This window comes from Acomys minous, assembly GCF_964271855.1.
Source record: "Acomys minous genome assembly, chromosome: 13".
NCBI lineage: Eukaryota > Metazoa > Chordata > Mammalia > Rodentia > Muridae > Acomys > Acomys minous.
In genome coordinates this window covers 16345932-16363802 of record NC_140495.1, presented here as the reverse complement: position 1 = coordinate 16363802, position 17871 = coordinate 16345932, and the positions used below count along the sequence as shown (strand labels likewise).

General features: G+C 43.4%; 1 protein-coding gene across 6 annotated transcripts in view; it reads left to right on the top strand.

Moving 5' to 3' along the window:
- Positions 1 to 17871, top strand: part of DCAF1 (DDB1 and CUL4 associated factor 1) — a 69953-nt gene that overhangs the window by 7695 nt on the left and 44387 nt on the right. For 4 of the 6 annotated variants that reach the window (XR_014773596.1, XM_084752570.1, XM_084752569.1 and 1 more), the window contains exons 1-6: positions 2495 to 2680; positions 8915 to 9032; positions 11299 to 11375; positions 13197 to 13270; positions 14914 to 15027; positions 15622 to 15759. Coding sequence is in view for 5 of the 6 variants with exons in the window: in XM_084752570.1 (XP_084608696.1) it covers positions 8923 to 9032; positions 11299 to 11375; positions 13197 to 13270; positions 14914 to 15027; positions 15622 to 15759 (513 nt within the window). In the remaining variant the exon portion in view is untranslated. Of the gene's footprint in view, positions 1 to 2494; positions 2690 to 8914; positions 9033 to 11298; positions 11376 to 13196; positions 13271 to 14913; positions 15028 to 15621; positions 15760 to 17871 lie in introns of those variants that run through there. The other 2 variants (XM_084752568.1, XM_084752571.1) reach the window with 2 other exon arrangements.

Genomic DNA, 17871 nt, shown 5'->3' with positions numbered 1-17871 from the left:
TGAACTGGACTTTGTGTTCTCACAAAGGCTCTTTTAGAGCTGACCACAGGCAGAGGTAAGGTATCCAAGGGACTAGGGACGATACCTAGAGGACCCATCCCTCTACACTTTGGGTTCATAGCCCAGGGAGGCATGGCAGGAAAGCTGCTAGAAATAGTATTGTAAGTATTGTGGACTCCAACTCTCTTTCTCTCTTTTTTTAAAGATTTAATTATTTATTATTATGTATACAATGCTCTGTCTGCATATACATTTGCACGCCAGAAGAGGGCACCATATGTCATTATAGATGGCTGTGAGCCACTATATGGTTGCTGGGGATTGAACTCAGAACCTCTGGAAGAACAGGCAGTGCTCTTAACCTCTGAGCCATCTCTCCAGCCCCATCTCTCTCTCTTTCTCAAGATGAAAATTTAGCTGGGTATAGTGGCACACACATGTTGTCCCAGTACTTGGGAGGCAGAGGCAGGTGAATCGCTGTGAGTTTGAGGCCAGCTTGGTCTATCAAGTGAGTCCAGGACAGCCAATGCTACACAGGGAGACCCTGTCTTGAAAAACCAAAAAAAAAAAAAAAAAAAAAAAAAAAGAAGGAAAGAAAGCAGAAAAAAATGTTTAAACATTTTCTGTGTACGAGTGTTTTGCTTGCATGAATGTTGAGCACCATATGCATGCATAATGCCCAGAGGCCAGAAGAGAGCATCTGATCCTCTGGAACCAAAGTTACAGACAGTTGTAAACTGCCATGTGGGGGTTAGGAATCAAATCTGGTCCTCTGGAAGAAGAACATGTCCCCTTACATGCTGAGTGCTCTCCAGTTCCAAAATACATTATTATTATTATTATTATTATTTTTAGCCAGTGTTGTTCTATTATGTAGCTCTGGCTATACTGGAACTCAATGGCTAGACCAGGATGACCTCCAACTCACAGAGTTCCACCTGCCTCTGCCTCACAATTGCTGGGATTAAAGGCATGTGATAGCATGCCCAGCAGCACTCCATTTGATTCAACCTTACTAATTCTGATTTCTCCTCCATAAAGTTAGCTAGTCTTTCAGGACAGGGTGGAGCACGCCTTTTTTTTTCCCCCTTAAGCCACCACGCCTGGCTATTTTGTTTTTTCCAGACAGGGTCTCACTATATATTCCTGGCTGTCCTGAAACTCACTTTGTACAGCGGGTTGGCATTGACCTTAAGAGATTCACCTGAGCCAGGTGTGGTGGCGCACGCCTTTAATCCCAGCACTCGGGAGGCAGAGGCAGGCGCATCCCTGTAAATTGGAGGCCAGCCTGGTCTACAAAGCGACTCTAGGACAGCCATGGCTAACACAGAGAAACTCTGTCTCGAAAACAAACAAATAAACAAAAAAGAGAGATCTGCCTGCCTTTGCCTCCCAAGTGCTGGGAATACAAGCATGCACCACCACACCTCCAGACAAGGTTTCTCGGTGTGGCCCTGGCTGTTCTGGTACTTACTAAGGAAACCAGGCTGGAACCGAGAGATCTGCCTTTCTCTGCCTCCTAAGTGCTGGGATTAAAGGGGTTCACTGCCATCTCTCGGGGGAATACAGCTTAACAGCTGTAGAATTTGATCATGACAATAGGGCCCCAGTATCTTACACTTTCCTCGTGAAAGTACTGGCTGTGAGAACTCTTTGGAAACGCAGAGAACTCACTCAGAACGCCAACAGCAAGAACGAGTTGCATCAAGCTTGGCGTCTGGGTAGGCTTTGTCAAGGTTCTGCCCAATTGTGGCGTTATCTTTATCTTCCATGTCCTCACACAGAATCTCTGGGTCAGTCAGATCCTTCTAATGGTATTTTGCTTTGGTTGGTGACGTTAGGCAAGTCACTCACTGTGGGTTTTACTTTCTTCAACTCTAAAATTGAGAAACTGAATTAGATGACCTCCGTGATTAGTTCAGTCTTTGCCGAAGGACCCTTTTACATCTTTTCTGATTCACATATAATACCAGGCAACGAATGTTTTTTGGTTCCTGCCGAATGTCTTTAACAGAAAGACAAAGGAAAACCAGTGAGTTTCTGTTTGACGAGCACATTTGTGCGGAATGCATTTTCTTTGGCCTTGGCATATTCTAGGGTTGATGTGGCAATCCCAGTACTACCGAGCCTTTACGATGTCACAGTGTTAAGTACTGACAAAGTTAGCAGGCATTTGTAGTCAGCCTGGCTTTAGAAAGACCGATCCTTCATTTTTCACTTCCGCCTTTGGCAGCAGCCAATGAACACAAAGTAATTCACGTCTACTAGAGAAAACTACAAGTACCAGAAGCCAATGCGACGGGGAGGAGCTTTGTAGTGTGTCTATTTCCCCCCCCCCAGCATCCCCCGCCCTTAAAAGCCGAACTTCATTTCCCAGGAGCCCTTTGATTGTTCGCTCCCTCGCGCCGGCGTTTTCCGGCCCCCCACCCCGTCCCGTCCTGCCCCCGTTTGCGAGTCTCGCGCCAACTTTGCGCGCGCGCACAGCACGTAAGCACGCGAGTGACGCATAATATGTGGGCCGCTCAGGGAGCCGTGGTCGCGCTGTGTGTGTGTGTGTATGTGTGTGTGTGTGTGTGAGAGAGTGAAGGGAGAGAGTGAGTGCGGGACCGGAGGCGGTGTGTGTGTGAGAACCGTGGCCGCTGGAGGGGTCGGAGGAGAAGCGGCGGAGCCGCCCGCGAAGGTGAGCGATGTAAGGAAGGAGCCGGCTCTCTGGGAGGGCCACGAGGAGACGGAGCGCGCGGCCGGCTGGGCGGGAGAGTGGGCGCCGCGCTGGGGGAGGGGCGGCACCTGCTTAGGCTGCGGGCGGTGAGGGGGCGGGCGGGACCACCCGGAGGCCGGGCCCGGTCCTGGCCAGACTTTCCTCTTTCTGAGTCCCAGCCCGGGGGCGGGGCCTCCTGGTTCTTCCTCCAGTCTTCTAAAGAAGCTTCCTTGGAGTAACTCTTCCGCCCGGGAGTGGGGGGGGGGCGGGGGTGTTGCTCTCCTCTACCTGAAGGAGGTGCTCTTTGAATCACCTCTCTGGTCCCCTCCCAGTCTCCGTTCCGCAGGGCGCCGAGGGGCTGCCTCCCTTTTCCCCGGCCGCACGGCGGACCCCTTTTCCCCGGACGGTGTCTCCGCCTCCAGCCTCAGTCACCTGGGCGGGCTTTTCCCTCGGTCGGCTGGGTGCCACCTCCCACTTGCACCCGCCCTGCTCTCGGACCGGGCCACGGGGCGGAGCTCTCTGGGAACCCCTCCCACCTCTACGATGCAGGGGAGAGAGGTGCGCGGTTGCCCTGACGCCGAACCTAAGGTCGCCTGCCAGGCTTCTTGAGCGCTTGTTCCGGGGGGGTGGCTTTTAGTTGTTTTCTGTTGGGCTTTCAAGGGCGTTTGCCATACTTTGTCTTCTGTTCTTAGAAAGGTGTGGGTCTGTTTTCCTCTTACTGCAGTGATAGCTCTGTGGTTTTTCTATTTGTTGAGGGAATACTCTTGGAGTGTGTGTAGTGGTACTTTTTGGGTGACAAACGGCTCCTTTTTATCCATCTCATGTTGCTTTTTTCCCCCCTTCCTATTGCAAGCTAATGTATAGTGTGGGAAGTTCACCTGAAGGCACCCCCTTTTCCTTTAAGGCTTTTATAAGGGTGCGTATATTTCTGCCGGATATCAAGATTTGTGGGGTTTTGTTTTGTTTTGTTTTTTGTTTTTTGAGACAGGGTTTCTCTGTGTAGCCATGGTTGCCCTGGAGCTCGCGCTGTAGACCAGGCTGGCCTCGAACTCAAGAGATCGGCCTGCCTTCACCTCCTGAGTGCTAGGATGAAAAGTGTGAGCCAACATTGTCCACCTTAAGATGTGTGTTTGTAGATGCCAGTTATTAATCATTTTTGAGTGGGGAATATATATTTTGGTTGTTAAGGTAATTTGAAGAATTTGTACACGTTATTAGAGCACAGTATTTTACTGTTATGGTGTCATTTATTTGTTAATTTAATAAAATGTGATAAAACGAACTCTGTTAAGTTAAAGTAATTGGAGTTGGTTTTTTTATTTTTTACCATTGTGTTGTTTTGTAAAGGAGATTTTCATGGATAGTAATAAATTTACATATGATCGAATGTCATAGTGTTAAAGTTTTTGCTTGAAGCTGTAAATTTGGATTTCCCCTATTTTCCTCTTTGGTGTTGGGGATTGACCCAGGACCTCTCTCTTGTTGGAAAATTTTTTTTCTCTCCCTTAAGGTCTTCGTCTCTGTGTAGATGTAGCCCAGGCTGGCCTCCGACTAGTGAGTGTGCCTCACCCAGCCTTTTCAGTGCTGTGATACTGGTGTGCACTACAAGCTCTGATTGGCTTTTCTTCCTTTCTTTGCAGTGCTAGAAATTGAATTTAGGGCTCTTGGGAAGCAGAGGCAAGTAGATAGATCTCTGAGTTCAAGACCAGCCTGGACTACAGAGCTAGTTCCAGGACAGCCAGGGCTACACAGAGAAACCCTGTCTCAAAAGACCAACCAATAACAACAGCACCAAGAAAAGACCAAAAATCAAACAAAAACCTCAAAAAAGAACAACAACAACAACAACAACATCAACAAAAAACCACCCAAAATCCCAGTGTATTTGAGAATCAGTTCAGTTCCAGTGCTTTGTTTTTACTCTTTCTTGTTTGGTGGTGATAGTTCTGGGGCTAGAGTCCAGGGTTGCTTGGTTCTGTTCTTTCTACAACCAAGCTACGTCTCGAGCCCCTCCAACTTTTTATTAAAACTTTTCAGTAGGAAAGTGAAAATAGTGTTTATCCTTCAGTTTCAACAGCTAATTCGGTGTTTATTTTGTGGAATTATTTGAGGCAGTAGGCACATCCCCTCTAAATGCTTTGGCACACATTTAAATTTTTTATTTATATATGCATTGGTATTTTGCCTGCATGTATGTCTGTGTGAGAGTGTGAGATCTTGGAATTTTAGAAAGTTGTGAGCTGCCATATGGGTGCTAGGAATTGAACCTGCGTCCTCTGGAAGAGCAGTTAGTGCTTTCAACTCCTGAGCCATCTCTCCAGCCCCTTGGTACACTTTTTATTTTTTGAGGGGCATACATTCTTATGAGCAAGGAGATTCCATGTGTATAAATACATATTTTAAGCATATTTAAGAATTTATTTTCTGCAATAGAGATAGAGTTATTATTAGTTCCTCACAACTATCTAATATTTTTATTTAATAGAGAAATTGAAGTTTGTTTTTTTTCTGGGTGGGGTGGATTTGATGCTTAGAGAAGTAATCAAGAATCTGCAGAGTTGGGATTTGAGTCTTTTTAAACTGTAAATGCTTTTCTGGCATGTGCCAGTTGGGTGGTCTTGGGGACCTCTCTAATTCATTTCTTTATCTGTGAAAGTCACTTGGCAGGGTGGCTGTGAAGTTTAAGCAGGTAAGTAAATCACTTAGCTCAATGCCCTAGACTGGGTGTTCCTTCTTGGTGACCATTGTCATCATTACATATCTCATAATTTTTGCATACTTAGAAAAAACGGTGGTAGCTTATGTCTTTAAGCTTTGGGAGGCAGAGGCAGGTAACTTTTTTATGAGTTCAAGGTCAGTTTGGTGTGTATAGAGAGTTCCGGACTAGCTAGGCCTAAGGAGAATCCACCTCCAAAACAAAGAAAGGGTGAGTTAAATGATACGTACTTACTGTATTATGCTAAAGTGGGGGCGTGGTGGAGCACGCCTTTAGTCCCAGCACTCAGGGAGCCAGAGGCAGGTGGACCACAGTGAGTTCCAGGCCAGCCTGGTCTACAAAGTGAGCTTAAGACAGCCACGGCTACACAGAAAACCCTGTTTCAAAAAACAAAACAAAACAAAGATTATATTATGCCAAACAAAATGATTTTACCTTGTAAGTTTTATATTACTAAAGCCTTTCAGTGATAGATAAGTTCACATTCATGGTGTTTGTTTATTTATTTATCTATATCTAATAGACAAGGTCTCACTACATAGCCCTGGCTGTGCTGGAACGCACTATGTAGACCAGGCTGGCCTCAAATTTAGAGCCATCGGCCTGGGTCCTGAGGGCTGAGATTAAAGCTGTGCTCTGCCATAAAGCGTTCATGCTTAAAAACATTTTTAACATTTATTTCTGTGTGGATGGCTGTGAGTATGCTTATGTGGAGGAGGTCAGAGGAGAGCTTGGGAGAGTGTATTCTCCCCATTGATACATTTTAGGTTCCTGTTACCCGTGGGAAAGTCATTTCCCACAGTTACAATTATGTTCAGACACAGATCATTAGAAATTGTGAAACTATCACAGGTGCATCATACTCAGACTAAGGATCAATCTCAGGGCATGTAGAATATGCTAGGTAAGGCACTTAACTGCCAGTCAAAAGCTAGCTTTTGGCTGGAGAGTTGGCTTAGTGTTTAAAAGCACTTAATAATCTTGTAGAGTAACTGGTTCCATTCCCAGCACCTATGGCAGCGCACAGCTGTCCAGTCTAAATTACTATAACATCCCTCTCTGTCCTCCTCATATCATATCTACATTACAGGAAAACACACATGCAAAATAAGATGTTTATTACATTACATGTGAATGGGGGCACTTGTATTTGTGGCTTGCATTTAGAGATCAGAAGACAACTTTTAGGCATCAGTTCTTTCTACCATGTGGGTGGGTCTCAAGCATGAAACCTAGGTCATCAGATTCAGCAGCAGGCACACTTATCCACTTAAATTACCTAGCTTTAAATTCACCATCTAGCCAAAAGTAACCTTGAATTTTGCCCCCTTCTGTATATTTTTTCTAGTGCCCCTGTGTGTGTGTGTATGTGCGTGCGCAAGCATGCGCATGTGTTTCTTTTCATTGTGAACTTCTTTATAGTCTTGTCTCCCTTAGCCATCATGCCTGGCTTTTCTTATTATTTTTTTTTTTTAAGAATTCTTTTTCTTTTTTGTTTTTTAAGATTTATTTATTATTTATATAGTATTCTGCCTGCATGTGTGCCTGCCTGCACGAGAAGGAACCAGATTTCACTACAAGATGGTCATGAGCCACCATGTGGTTGCTGGGAATTGAACTCAGGACCTCTGGAAGAGCAGACGGTGCTCTCAACCTCTGAGCCATCTCTCCAGCCCTTTTCTTATTTTTTATTTTTGGTTTTTTTAGACAGGGTCTCCCTGTGTAGTCTTGGCTGTCCTGGACTCGCTTTGTAGACCAGGCTGGCCTGGAACTCACAGCGATCCGCCTGCCTCTGCCTCCCAAGTGCTGGGATTAGAGGCGTGCGCCACCACGTCCTGGCTCATGTTTTCTTCTTTACATTGTGTGTATGATATGTGGAGGATCCTTGAATATGTTAGTGCGTTAGGTGTGCTGGTACACACTTACAGTCCCAGACTCAGGAGGCTGCAGTTGAACAGTCATGAGTGAGTTTAAGCCCAAGTTACATAGTGACACTCTATCTCAAAGAAACAAAACAAAACAAAACCCAAAACAAAAACAAAAAAACCCCCAAAACCTTACAGGATACATGGACCTGTTGTGGCAGGCCTAAAGGAAGCCAGACTGGGAATATCCAAGGTTCAGGATCTACCTGGGGCACAAAGTGAGTTCAAGGACAACCTGGGCAACTAGACCCTGTCTCAAAGATACAAAAACAAAACAAAACAAAAAACCCTCAAACCAAAATATACACTGGGGATGTAGCTCAGTCTTAGAGTGATTGCTTAACGTGTTTGAGACTTGCCCAGCAGTGGTGGCTCACCCCTTTACGCTCAGCACTCTGGAGGCAGAGGAAGGCTCTGAGTTCAAGGCCAGCCTGGTCTACAGAGCAAGTCTAGGATGAAAACTCAAACCAAACAAAACCAAAAAGCCCCAAACATGTTTGAGATTCTAGAACTCCTGGTACCATAGAACAAAATGAACAAACCAAGGGCTGAGGATGTAACTGAGTTCTTAGTTAACATGAGCAAGGTCCTGGGTTCAAAAACAAAAGTACCAACTAAAAGAAAATAAGTGAAAGAAGCACACAACGGTAACACTGTGTGTTTTAGAAGGCTGTTTGCTTAAGGGCATTACCTCATGGTAGTTCTTTTAAAAAAAATCAAGACAGGGTTTCCCTGCATAGCCCTGTATCCCTGGCTGTCCTGGAATTTACTCTGTAGTCTAGGTTGGCCTCAGGCTCAGAGATCCGGCCCCCCCCCCCACGCCCTTTGCCTCCCAAGTGCTGGAACTAAAGTACCCCACACCCAGCTTGTTCTTTTTGAGATAGGGTCTCTCTCTAAGGTAGTAGTCCTGGCTGTCCTGGCAATTACAGAGATGCTCCTGCCTTTGCCTCCCAAGTCCTAGGATTAAAGGCATTGTGATATCATGTCTGTTTTTTTTTTCTTAAATTTCAAACATACATTAAAAATATGGGAAAAAAATGAGAAGGGCTGGGATGTTCTTAGGTGGTAGAGCACTTGTCTAGTGTGCTTGAGGCTCTGGGTTCAATCCTTAGCACTGCATAAACCTACTGTGATGGCTATATGTCTCTAATTCTAGATCTTGGGAGGTAGAGTCAGGAGGATAAAAAAATCAAGGTCTTTCTTAGGTACAAAGTAAGTCTAAAACATAGGCAAAAAGTAAGCCTGGTATGGTGGCTACATAGTGAAATCTTGGTAAGCTGGAGCTACAATTGAGAGCCTGTCTCCCCATCTCCCAAGATTGTAAATTTACAACCCAGTGGGATTTAGTAAATTCACAATGGATTGCAGCCACCACCATTTTAGTTTCAAGCCTTATTATCCCCTTCCCCCTTTGAAGACATGGTTTCTAAGTGGCCCTTTGTATAGAAGGCTGGCTTCAGATTCTTAGCAAGTGAGCCTAGCTTGTTCTTTAACTACTCCCCCACACTCTTCTTCTTGTGGGAACTATGTAAAATATATTTGTTTTGTTAATTTCTTATTGTTTTGGCTTGTTAGGCCAAGCCATGACTACAGTAGTGGTACATGTGGACTCCAAAGCTGAGCTCACCACCCTGCTGGAGCAGTGGGAAAAGGACCATGGCAGTGGGCAGGATATGGTACCTATCCTTACCAGGTAAGAATAATTCGTTTTTCCATGTGAAACATCTTTTTTTTCATATACACAAAAGTATATTTTAGAAATTAGGTGTGTTGGGACTAGCAAGATGGCTGAACAGTTAAGAACAGTTGTTATTCATGTAACTTGTTTTCCAGCACCTACATTGAGCTGCTTGTAGCTGCCTAGATCTACAGCTCTGACACCCTCTTCTCCACTCATGGGCAGCTAATGTGTATGTGCGTGTGTACACATATACAATAATGTATATGTGCGTGTGTACACATATACACACAAAAAAGGTGTTGGAGGAAAGTATAAGAATATGTTGACAGCCGGGGAAGTGGTGGCGCACGCCTTTAGCCCCAGCACTCGGGAGGCAGAGGCAGGTAAATCGCTGTGAGTTCGAGGCCAGTCTAGTCTACAATGTGAGTCCAGGACAGCCAAGGCTACACAGAGAAACCCTGTCTCAAAAAAACAAAACAAAACAAAAAACCAAGATCACATAGCAGCCAGGCGTGGTGGCGCACACCTGTAATCCCAGCACTCGGGAGGCAGAGGCAGGTGGATCACTGTGAGTTCGAGGCCAGCCTGGTCTACAGAGTGAGTCCAGGACATCCAAGGCTACACTGAAACCCTGTCTGGAAAGAGCAAAAAAAAAAAAAAAAAAAAAAGAATATTTTGACAAAATTTGATTTCTTTTTACTTTTTTTGTTTTCCTCTTTTTTCTTTCTTTCTTTCTTTGTTTTTTTTGGTTTTTCGAGACAAGGTTTCTCTGTGTAGCCTTGGCTGTCCTGGACTCCCTTTGTAGACCAGGCTGGCCTCGAACTCATTGCGATCTGCCTGTCTCTGTCTCCCAAGTGCTGGGATTAAAGACGTGCGCCACCATGCCCGGCTTGTTGTCCCTTTTAAGGACAGTTATTCTCTGTGTAACCTTGTCTGTCCTGGAACTGGATCCGTAGACTACGCTCTCAGAGATCCGCTGCGCCCCCCCACCCCCCCAAGTGCTGGGATTAAAGGCGTGTGCCACCTCTTCTCAGCTCAGTGCTTTTTTTTGTCTTTAAAGTCAGGCATGATGTTGTACACTTTTAATCTCATTGCTGGGAAGATAGAAACAGGACAATCTCTGAGGCTTGTTGGTTAGCCTACCTATCCTGTTTGGTGAGTTCCAGGCCAGTGAGAGACCCTGCCTCACAGAAGAACCACATGGACTGCATTCCTGAGGAGTGACACTTAGATTGTCTTCTGGCCTCCATATACCTGTACATACACAGGAACCAAAAAGAGTTCATGAATATAACGTAATTTGATATTACAACATGACTGCTTTTTCAGAAGGATCCTGGCATTGTAATACTTTTTATGATTTTATTTATGTGAAATTCTGCAACAGATAAAATTAATGTTCTGTAAAAACAAAAGAATGTTTTCTTGGGGCCATGGTGGAGGCCTAGATGTTGGAATGACCGTTATAGGCTAACAAAATAGAATATGGAGTGGCCCTGAAGCAGGAATGAACTTAGATTTTTTGAATACCATAGAGGGCCATGTGTTTGTAGTTTAATAAAAGAGAGAGAGGAGTAAAAGAAGCATTCACAAAATTGGTAAATGCTAGGGACTGGAGAGATGGCTCAGAGGTTAAGAGGACTGAGTTCAAGTCCCAGTAACCATATGGTGGCTCACAACCATCAGTAATGGAATCTGAGTCCCTCTTCAGGTGTGCATGAAGACAGAGCACTCATATACTTAAAATAAACAAATCTTTTAAAAAATTGGTAGAAGTAGGCCGGGCGTGGTGGCGCATGCCTTTAATCCCAGCACTCAGGAGGCAGAGGCAGGTGGATCGCTGTGAGTTTGAGGCCAGCCTGGAGTACAAAGCGAATGAATTCAGGCTACACAGAGAAACCTGTCTTCAAAAACCAAAAACCAAAGGGGGAAAAAAAAGAATAAAATTGAGAATGGAATTATTTTATGAGGTGATTATTTAGACTTTGTAATTCATCATGGAAATCATGTTTTCTAACTTGGTGTTTTGTGCATTGCCTATTGATTGATCTCTGTGGTACACTTTTTTGAATGTTATTTTTGCTTTTTTTTGGGCTATGGTCTTGCTATATGGCTCTGACTGACCTGATGATGTTCACTAGGTTGCCCAGGTTGCCCATGAGTGTAAAGCAGGCCTCCTGCCACAACCATCTGAGTGTTGGGAGTAAAGGCATATGCTGCTGTGCCTGGCATTTTCTGTATGCATTTTTAGAAGTTGACTCTCTTCTTTCTGTGCTAGGATGTCTGAATTAATTGAAAAAGAAACTGAAGAATATCGGAAAGGAGATCCAGACCCATTTGATGATCGGCATCCTGGTAAGATGTACTCTTAACATCTGTGACTTTTTTGTTTTTTATTTCTTTTGAAAGAAGGTCTTGCTATGTTGCTTAGACAGGTCTCCAACTCTGGTTTCTCCCTCGATAGATAGCCTCCTGAGTAGCTGGCGTACAGGTGTACTCCACTGTGCCCAAATGTTGTTTTTTCTTACAAAAGAAAAGTGTTGGGCCTTGCAGATGGCTTGGTGGGTAAAAGTGCCTGCTGCAAGCTTGACAGCTTGAATTCTGGGTTTGATCTCTGGTGGAAGGAGAGAACTGCTTCTCAGAATTGTCATCTGATTTCCACACATGTGCCTGAGTACTATGGCATGTTCATATACACACTTGGTACATTACATGTGCCTCCAACACATAGATAATAATAAAAAACCATTAAAAAGAAAATTGTTGACAGTACTTTTCAATTTAAACTTTATTTATTTATTTTACATATGCGTGCTCTATCTGCATGTATACCTGCAGGGCATTAGAGGGCATCAGGTGGTTGTGAGCCACCGTGTGGTTACTGGGAATAGAACTCAGGACCTCTGATAGAGCAGACGGTGCTCTTAACTGATGAACCATCTCTCTAGCTCTGTATTTTTCAATTTATATAACATCCTCTATGGTAAATTTTAAGTTCTCAGATTTTGCTGGGCATGATAGCATATCTTTAATCCTAGCACTCGAAGGCAGTGGCAGTGGATCTTTGAGTTCGAGGTCAGACTGACTTACATAGTGAGTTCCAGGCTAGCTAGGGGCCAGGATTACATAGTGAGACACTCAAAACCAACAACAAACTCAAAAACTTATATTTGTTATGCTGTTTCTTAAGGTGAGAAACAAGAAAGAAAAATAAATTTTCAGTAAAATTGAGTATTTGTGATGGTTATAGATCAAATAGAACATAAGGGATTAAATTATGTATACCTTAAAGAAAAACTTGGATCTCTTTTTCTTTAATTTCTTGTGTGATGCATTTTTCACTTCCCAAAAGAGGGTTTCCTCTGTGTAGTCTTGGCTGTCCTAGAACTCTGTATACCAAGTGGGTCTTTTTTTTTTTTTTTTTTTTTTTTTTTGGTTTTTTGAGACAAGGTTTCTCTGTGTAGCCTTGCCTGTCCTCTACTAACTTTGTAGACCAGGCTGGCCTTGAACTCACAGCGATCCGCCTGCCTTTGCTGGGATTAAAGGCGTGCATCACCACCGCCCGGCCCAAGTGGGTCTTAAAGTCAAATTTCCTTGCTTCTGCCTCCTGAGTGCTGGAATTAAAGGCATGTGCAGCCACGACCTGTATTATCTCATTGTTGTTATTCATTCTCTCTCCTCTCTCTCTCCCTCTCTCTTCCACCTGGCCTTGTTAATGTTCTTTATCTGTGAATGTGGGAATGTGCATGCTATGGGGGTGTATGTGCTAAGGGGCACATGTCGAGCTTACCTGATCACTTTCAGGATCAAATGTTGGTGAATGTAAAGATGTGTGCCGCCATGTCTAGCCCTAAAAATGTTTCTTACTGGCCAGGCGTGGTGGTGCACGCTTTTAATCCCAGCACTCAGGAGGCAGAGGCAGGTGGATCGCTGTGAGTTTGAGGCGAGCCTGGTCTACAAAGCGATTCCAGGACAGCCAAGCTACACAGAGAAACCCTGTCTCAACCCCTCCCTCCAAAAAAAGTTTCTTACTGAATTTACTCACAAGAACCTTGTCTTCGTGTTTGTTTTTGCTGACAGTTCGTTAGCCATCCTACAAGACCCGTCGCTGCTCTGCAGAGCTGACTTGTGAGGGGCTGGCTGACCTGTTTCTGTGCCTCCTTGTTCTTTTGGTAGGTCGAGCTGATCCAGAGTGCATGCTGGGCCATTTGCTGAGGATACTCTTCAAGAACGACGACTTCATGAATGCAGTAGGCTTGCCTTTTCTTTTCTCCAGAAATTATCAGACGATAATCACATATAGATTTGTTTATTTAAGAGTTTTCTGCCATCTAAAACTTTGTTAAAGTCAAGAGTAGAATGGGTGGATTTTTAAAAAACATTTGACTGATTTAAAAAGTAATGGAGCTTCTTTCTCAACAGAGATGTGGTTGTGGGGCTGGAGAGCTGGCTCAGAGGTTAAGGGCACTGACTGCTCTTGCAGAGGTTCAATTCCCAGCAACCACATGGTGGCTCACAAACAACTATAATGTGATCTTGTGCCCTCTTCTGGCCTGCAGGGGTACAAGCAGGCAGAGCACTGTGTACATAATAAATTAATCTTTTTTTATTTTTTATTTTTTGGTTTTTTTTTTTTTTTTTGGTTTTTTGAGACAGGGTCTCTCTGTTGTGTTAGCCTTGGCTGTCCTGGACTCACTTTGTAGACCAGGCTGGCCTCGAACTCACAGCGATCCGCCCACCTCTGCCTCCCGAGTGCTGGGATTAAAGGCGTGCGCCACCACGCTCGGCCATAAATAAATCTTAAAAAAAGTAGTTTTCAAAAAAAAAAAAAAGTGGTTGTGATAAAGTTATCTGCTTTGTTGTGTGCTTTGTCTAGCATGGGGCATTGGTAAAGGCTCCCAGGGTGTCTGCTCACTCTTTGCAGGCCTGTGTTAATAACAGAGTGTTATGGTCTCTTGGATTCCTGAATAGAAAAGTAAGAGTGATATCCAGGGTATGACAGCACTGAAACTGTTGTGTGCTGTGATATGTGAATGCCTAGGAAGGTCCTTTGTCTGTTTCAAAGAGTAAATAAGAGTATGTATTCATGCTATGTACACATTCCTCTCACACTTCCTGAAAATGGCAGGAGCTCAAGAGATTATGGATATTAGGAGTTAGAGGTAGAAAGCGATGAGAGCCAGTGTGATGAGTCATGTCTGTAAGTAATCCTAGCACTTGGCTGCGGAAGGAGAAAGAGTCAGTGTGAGGTCAAGTTGAGCTACATAAGACCCTCTTTCTCCTCACCCCCCAAAAAGCCATAGAGTATATTAAGGATTTATTACACTTCCTTAATTTGATTGAATTGAATTCCAAACAAATAGGACTTCTTTATGCCTTTCTTGAAAGTTATATTTATTAGCTGGACAGTGGTGGCCCATGCCTTTAATCCCAGTGAGGCAGAGGCGGGTGAATCTCTGAGTTTGAGGCCATCGTGGTTTACAGAGTGAGTTCCAGGATAGCCAGAGCTGTTACACAGAGAAACCTGGTCTTGAAAAATAAAAAATAATACATAAATAAAATATATAATTGTTATTATTATTATTTTTTGTTTGCTTATTTGAGACAGTGTTTCTCTGTGTAGCCTTGGCTGTCCTGGAACTCTGTAGACCAGGCTGGCCTCGAACTCACAGTGATCCACGCGCCTCTGCCATACAAGTGCTGGGATTAAAGGCGTGTTCCATTGGGCCTGGCTAAAAATTGTAATTAACACATAGTGTTTATACAAATTGATGGGATTCATTTTAATGTTTCTATATGAATGAGGTATACATTGGTCATGGACTCCACACTTCTTTTAGTCTCATTCCTTTCCCTTTGTTTTTCTTTCTTCCCTTTTTTTTTTTTTTTACAGCTGGTGAATGCGTATGTGATGACAAGTAGAGAGCCCCCTTTAAATACTGCAGCTTGCAGACTGCTACTGGACATCATGCCAGGACTAGAAACTGCAGTTGTCTTTCAAGAAAAGGTACTCGGTAGAAAAAAGTCATTTTTTTTAATTGAGTGGACTGAATTATTAAGATATATGTTACTACAGTAGTTAATTTTTTCTTAATTAAGTAGCAGAGTTGCTATAGGTGGACAAAAAAAGTTACTGAAGCATTGGTATAGGGCTGCAGTCTCAGCGTGGGGACGGTTAAGGAGTTCAAGATCATTCTTTGCTAATTTGGAGTTCAAGGCCACCTTGTCTACATAAAACAACAGAAGCAAAACAGTAACACAACTACCTGCTATTTGGGTGAAATAGTATTTTTCAGACTCTCTCTCTTCTCTTTTTATTTTTTTATTTTTTGGTTTTCAAGACAGAGTTTCTTCGTGTAGCCCTGGCTGTCCCTCTATAGACCAGGCTAGCCTCAAACTTAGAGACCCACTGCCTCTGCCTCCCAAGTACTGTGATTAAAGGCGTGGCCCACCACGGCCAGCTTCAGTAAGCTCTCTTCATGCCTGAAGCATTTCTAGCCCACCACCGAAGTACTCAGTAAGACAGAAACCTTGGTTTATAATTTTAGTTATGAAAATAGGCCCTTTCTGAATTATATGTTTCTTGTCCTTTACTATATAGGAAGGAATTGTTGAAAATCTTTTTAAATGGGCCCGAGAGGCTGACCAACCACTGAGGACATACTCTACAGGACTACTGGGAGGTGCTATGGAAAATCAAGATATTGCTGCCAACTACAGAGACGAAAATTCACAGCTGGTAAGGACCATCTTAGGAGGAGTTGTTGCACATTTGCTGCCTGAATCTGAAAAGTTACATCTTATCAAAAACCTATACTACACTTGGCTCAGTGGCTCACGCCTGTAATCCCAGCACTCAGGAGGCAGAGGCAGGTGGATCACTGTGAGTTGGAGGCCAGCCTGGTCTACAAAGTGAGTCCAGGACAGCCAGGGCTACACAGAGAGACCCTGACTTGGAAAACAAATAACAACAACAATCCAACCAAACAAACAAACAAAACCCCTCAAAATAGTTCTATCAGCACTTAAAATTTTTTTTCCATAGTAAAAGAGTTTTGACTTTTTTTTTTTTAAATCTTGTCAAGGTTGTTGACATAAACCATTGTCTATGTCCCGTTCTCATTTCTCATTTTTTCCCCCCTTTTTTTGTTTTTTTGAGACAGGGTTTCTCTGTGTAGCCTTGACTGGTCTAGACTTGCTTTGTAGACCAGGCTGGCCTTGAACTCACAGTGATCCGCCTGCCTCTGCCTGCTGAGTGCTGAGATCAAAGGGGTGCACTATCAACACCTGGTGTGTTTTGAAGATTTAAAAACATACAGCAAAGTTGAAAGAATGTAATGAGTAGTTGAATCTGTACTACTTGAATGGGTTATTATATTTGTTTTGTCTTTTTTTTTTTTTGTTTTTTTGTGTTTTGGGTTTTTCGAGACAGGGTTTCTCTGTGTAACCTTGGCTGTCCTGGACTCGCTCTGTAGACCAGGCTGGCCTTGAACTCACATCGATCCATCTGCCTCTGCCTCCCAAGTGCTGGGATTAAAGGCGTGTGCTACCACGCCCGGCTCTTTGTCTTTTTTTTTTTTTTAAAGATTTATTTATTTATTATGTTTACAGTGCTGTGCCTGCATGTACACCTGCAGGCCAGAAGAGGACATCAGATCTCATTATAGATGGTTGTGAGCCACCAGATGGTTGCTGGGAATTGAACTCAGGACCTCTGGAAGAACAGTCAGTGCTCTTAACCTCTGAGCCATCTCTTCAGCCCTTATTTTGTCTTTTGAGACAGGGCTTCTCTCTGTAGTAGCCCTGGCTGTTGAATGGATTATTAACATGTTGCTAGGCTCTATTACTAATTTTCTCATCTACTTTTCATTTACCTACTATTCTAAATTTTAATTTTAAAAGAAATGCAATTTGGAACTGGACAGTTGACTCAGTGGTTTAAGAGCACTGTCTGCTCCTCCAGGGGTCCTGAGTTTAATTCATAGAAACCATGTCTATAGGTGGTTCACAACCATCTATACTGGGATCTAATGCCCTCTTCTGGCATGCAAGTGCACATGCAGATAGAACACTCATATATGTAAAATAAATAAATCTTTAAAAATCTGGGTATTAAAAATAGAAATACAATTGATATTGAATTCTAGATTCAAACCCCTTCTTTTTTGTTTTTAATGAGACAGGGTTTCACTGTGCAACTCTAGTTGTCCTGGAACTAGATCTGTATGTAGACAAGGCTGGCTCACTGCTAGGATTAAAGGAGTCCACCACTACTGGCTGGCTCTATTTTTTGTTTGTTTTTGTTTTTTGCTTTTTTGTTTGTTTGTTTGTTTTTGTTTTTATTGAAACACCTTTTTATCTTATTTTTAAAAGATTTTATTTATTTTATGGAGACGAGTGTTTCATCTGCATGTACATTGCATACCAGAAAAGGGTATTAGGGGGTATAGATGGTTGTGAGCCACCATGTGGTGGCTGGCAATTGAACTCAGGACCTCTGGAAGAGCAGCCATTGCTCCTAACCACTGAGCCATCTCTCCAGCCCTTGAAACACCCTTTTAATGTAGTACTGCATTAGCACTCTTTATTGCTTTACTATTTCTTTTTGTTTGTGAAAAAAAATTTTTTAAAAAAGACATTCTCTTTCTGGGTAACCAATGTTGCCTTGAACTCACTATGTGTAGCTCAGGCTAGCTTCATATTTGCAGTAGTTTTTTTTGCTTCAGTTTCCCAAGTGGAAGTTACAGGCATATAGCTGTACTCAACTGAACAAGTACTACTTTTTAGTATTGGCTCCAAAAGCATGTACTTAAAAGGTTTCCAAGGGGGCTAGGGAGATGGCTCAGAGGTT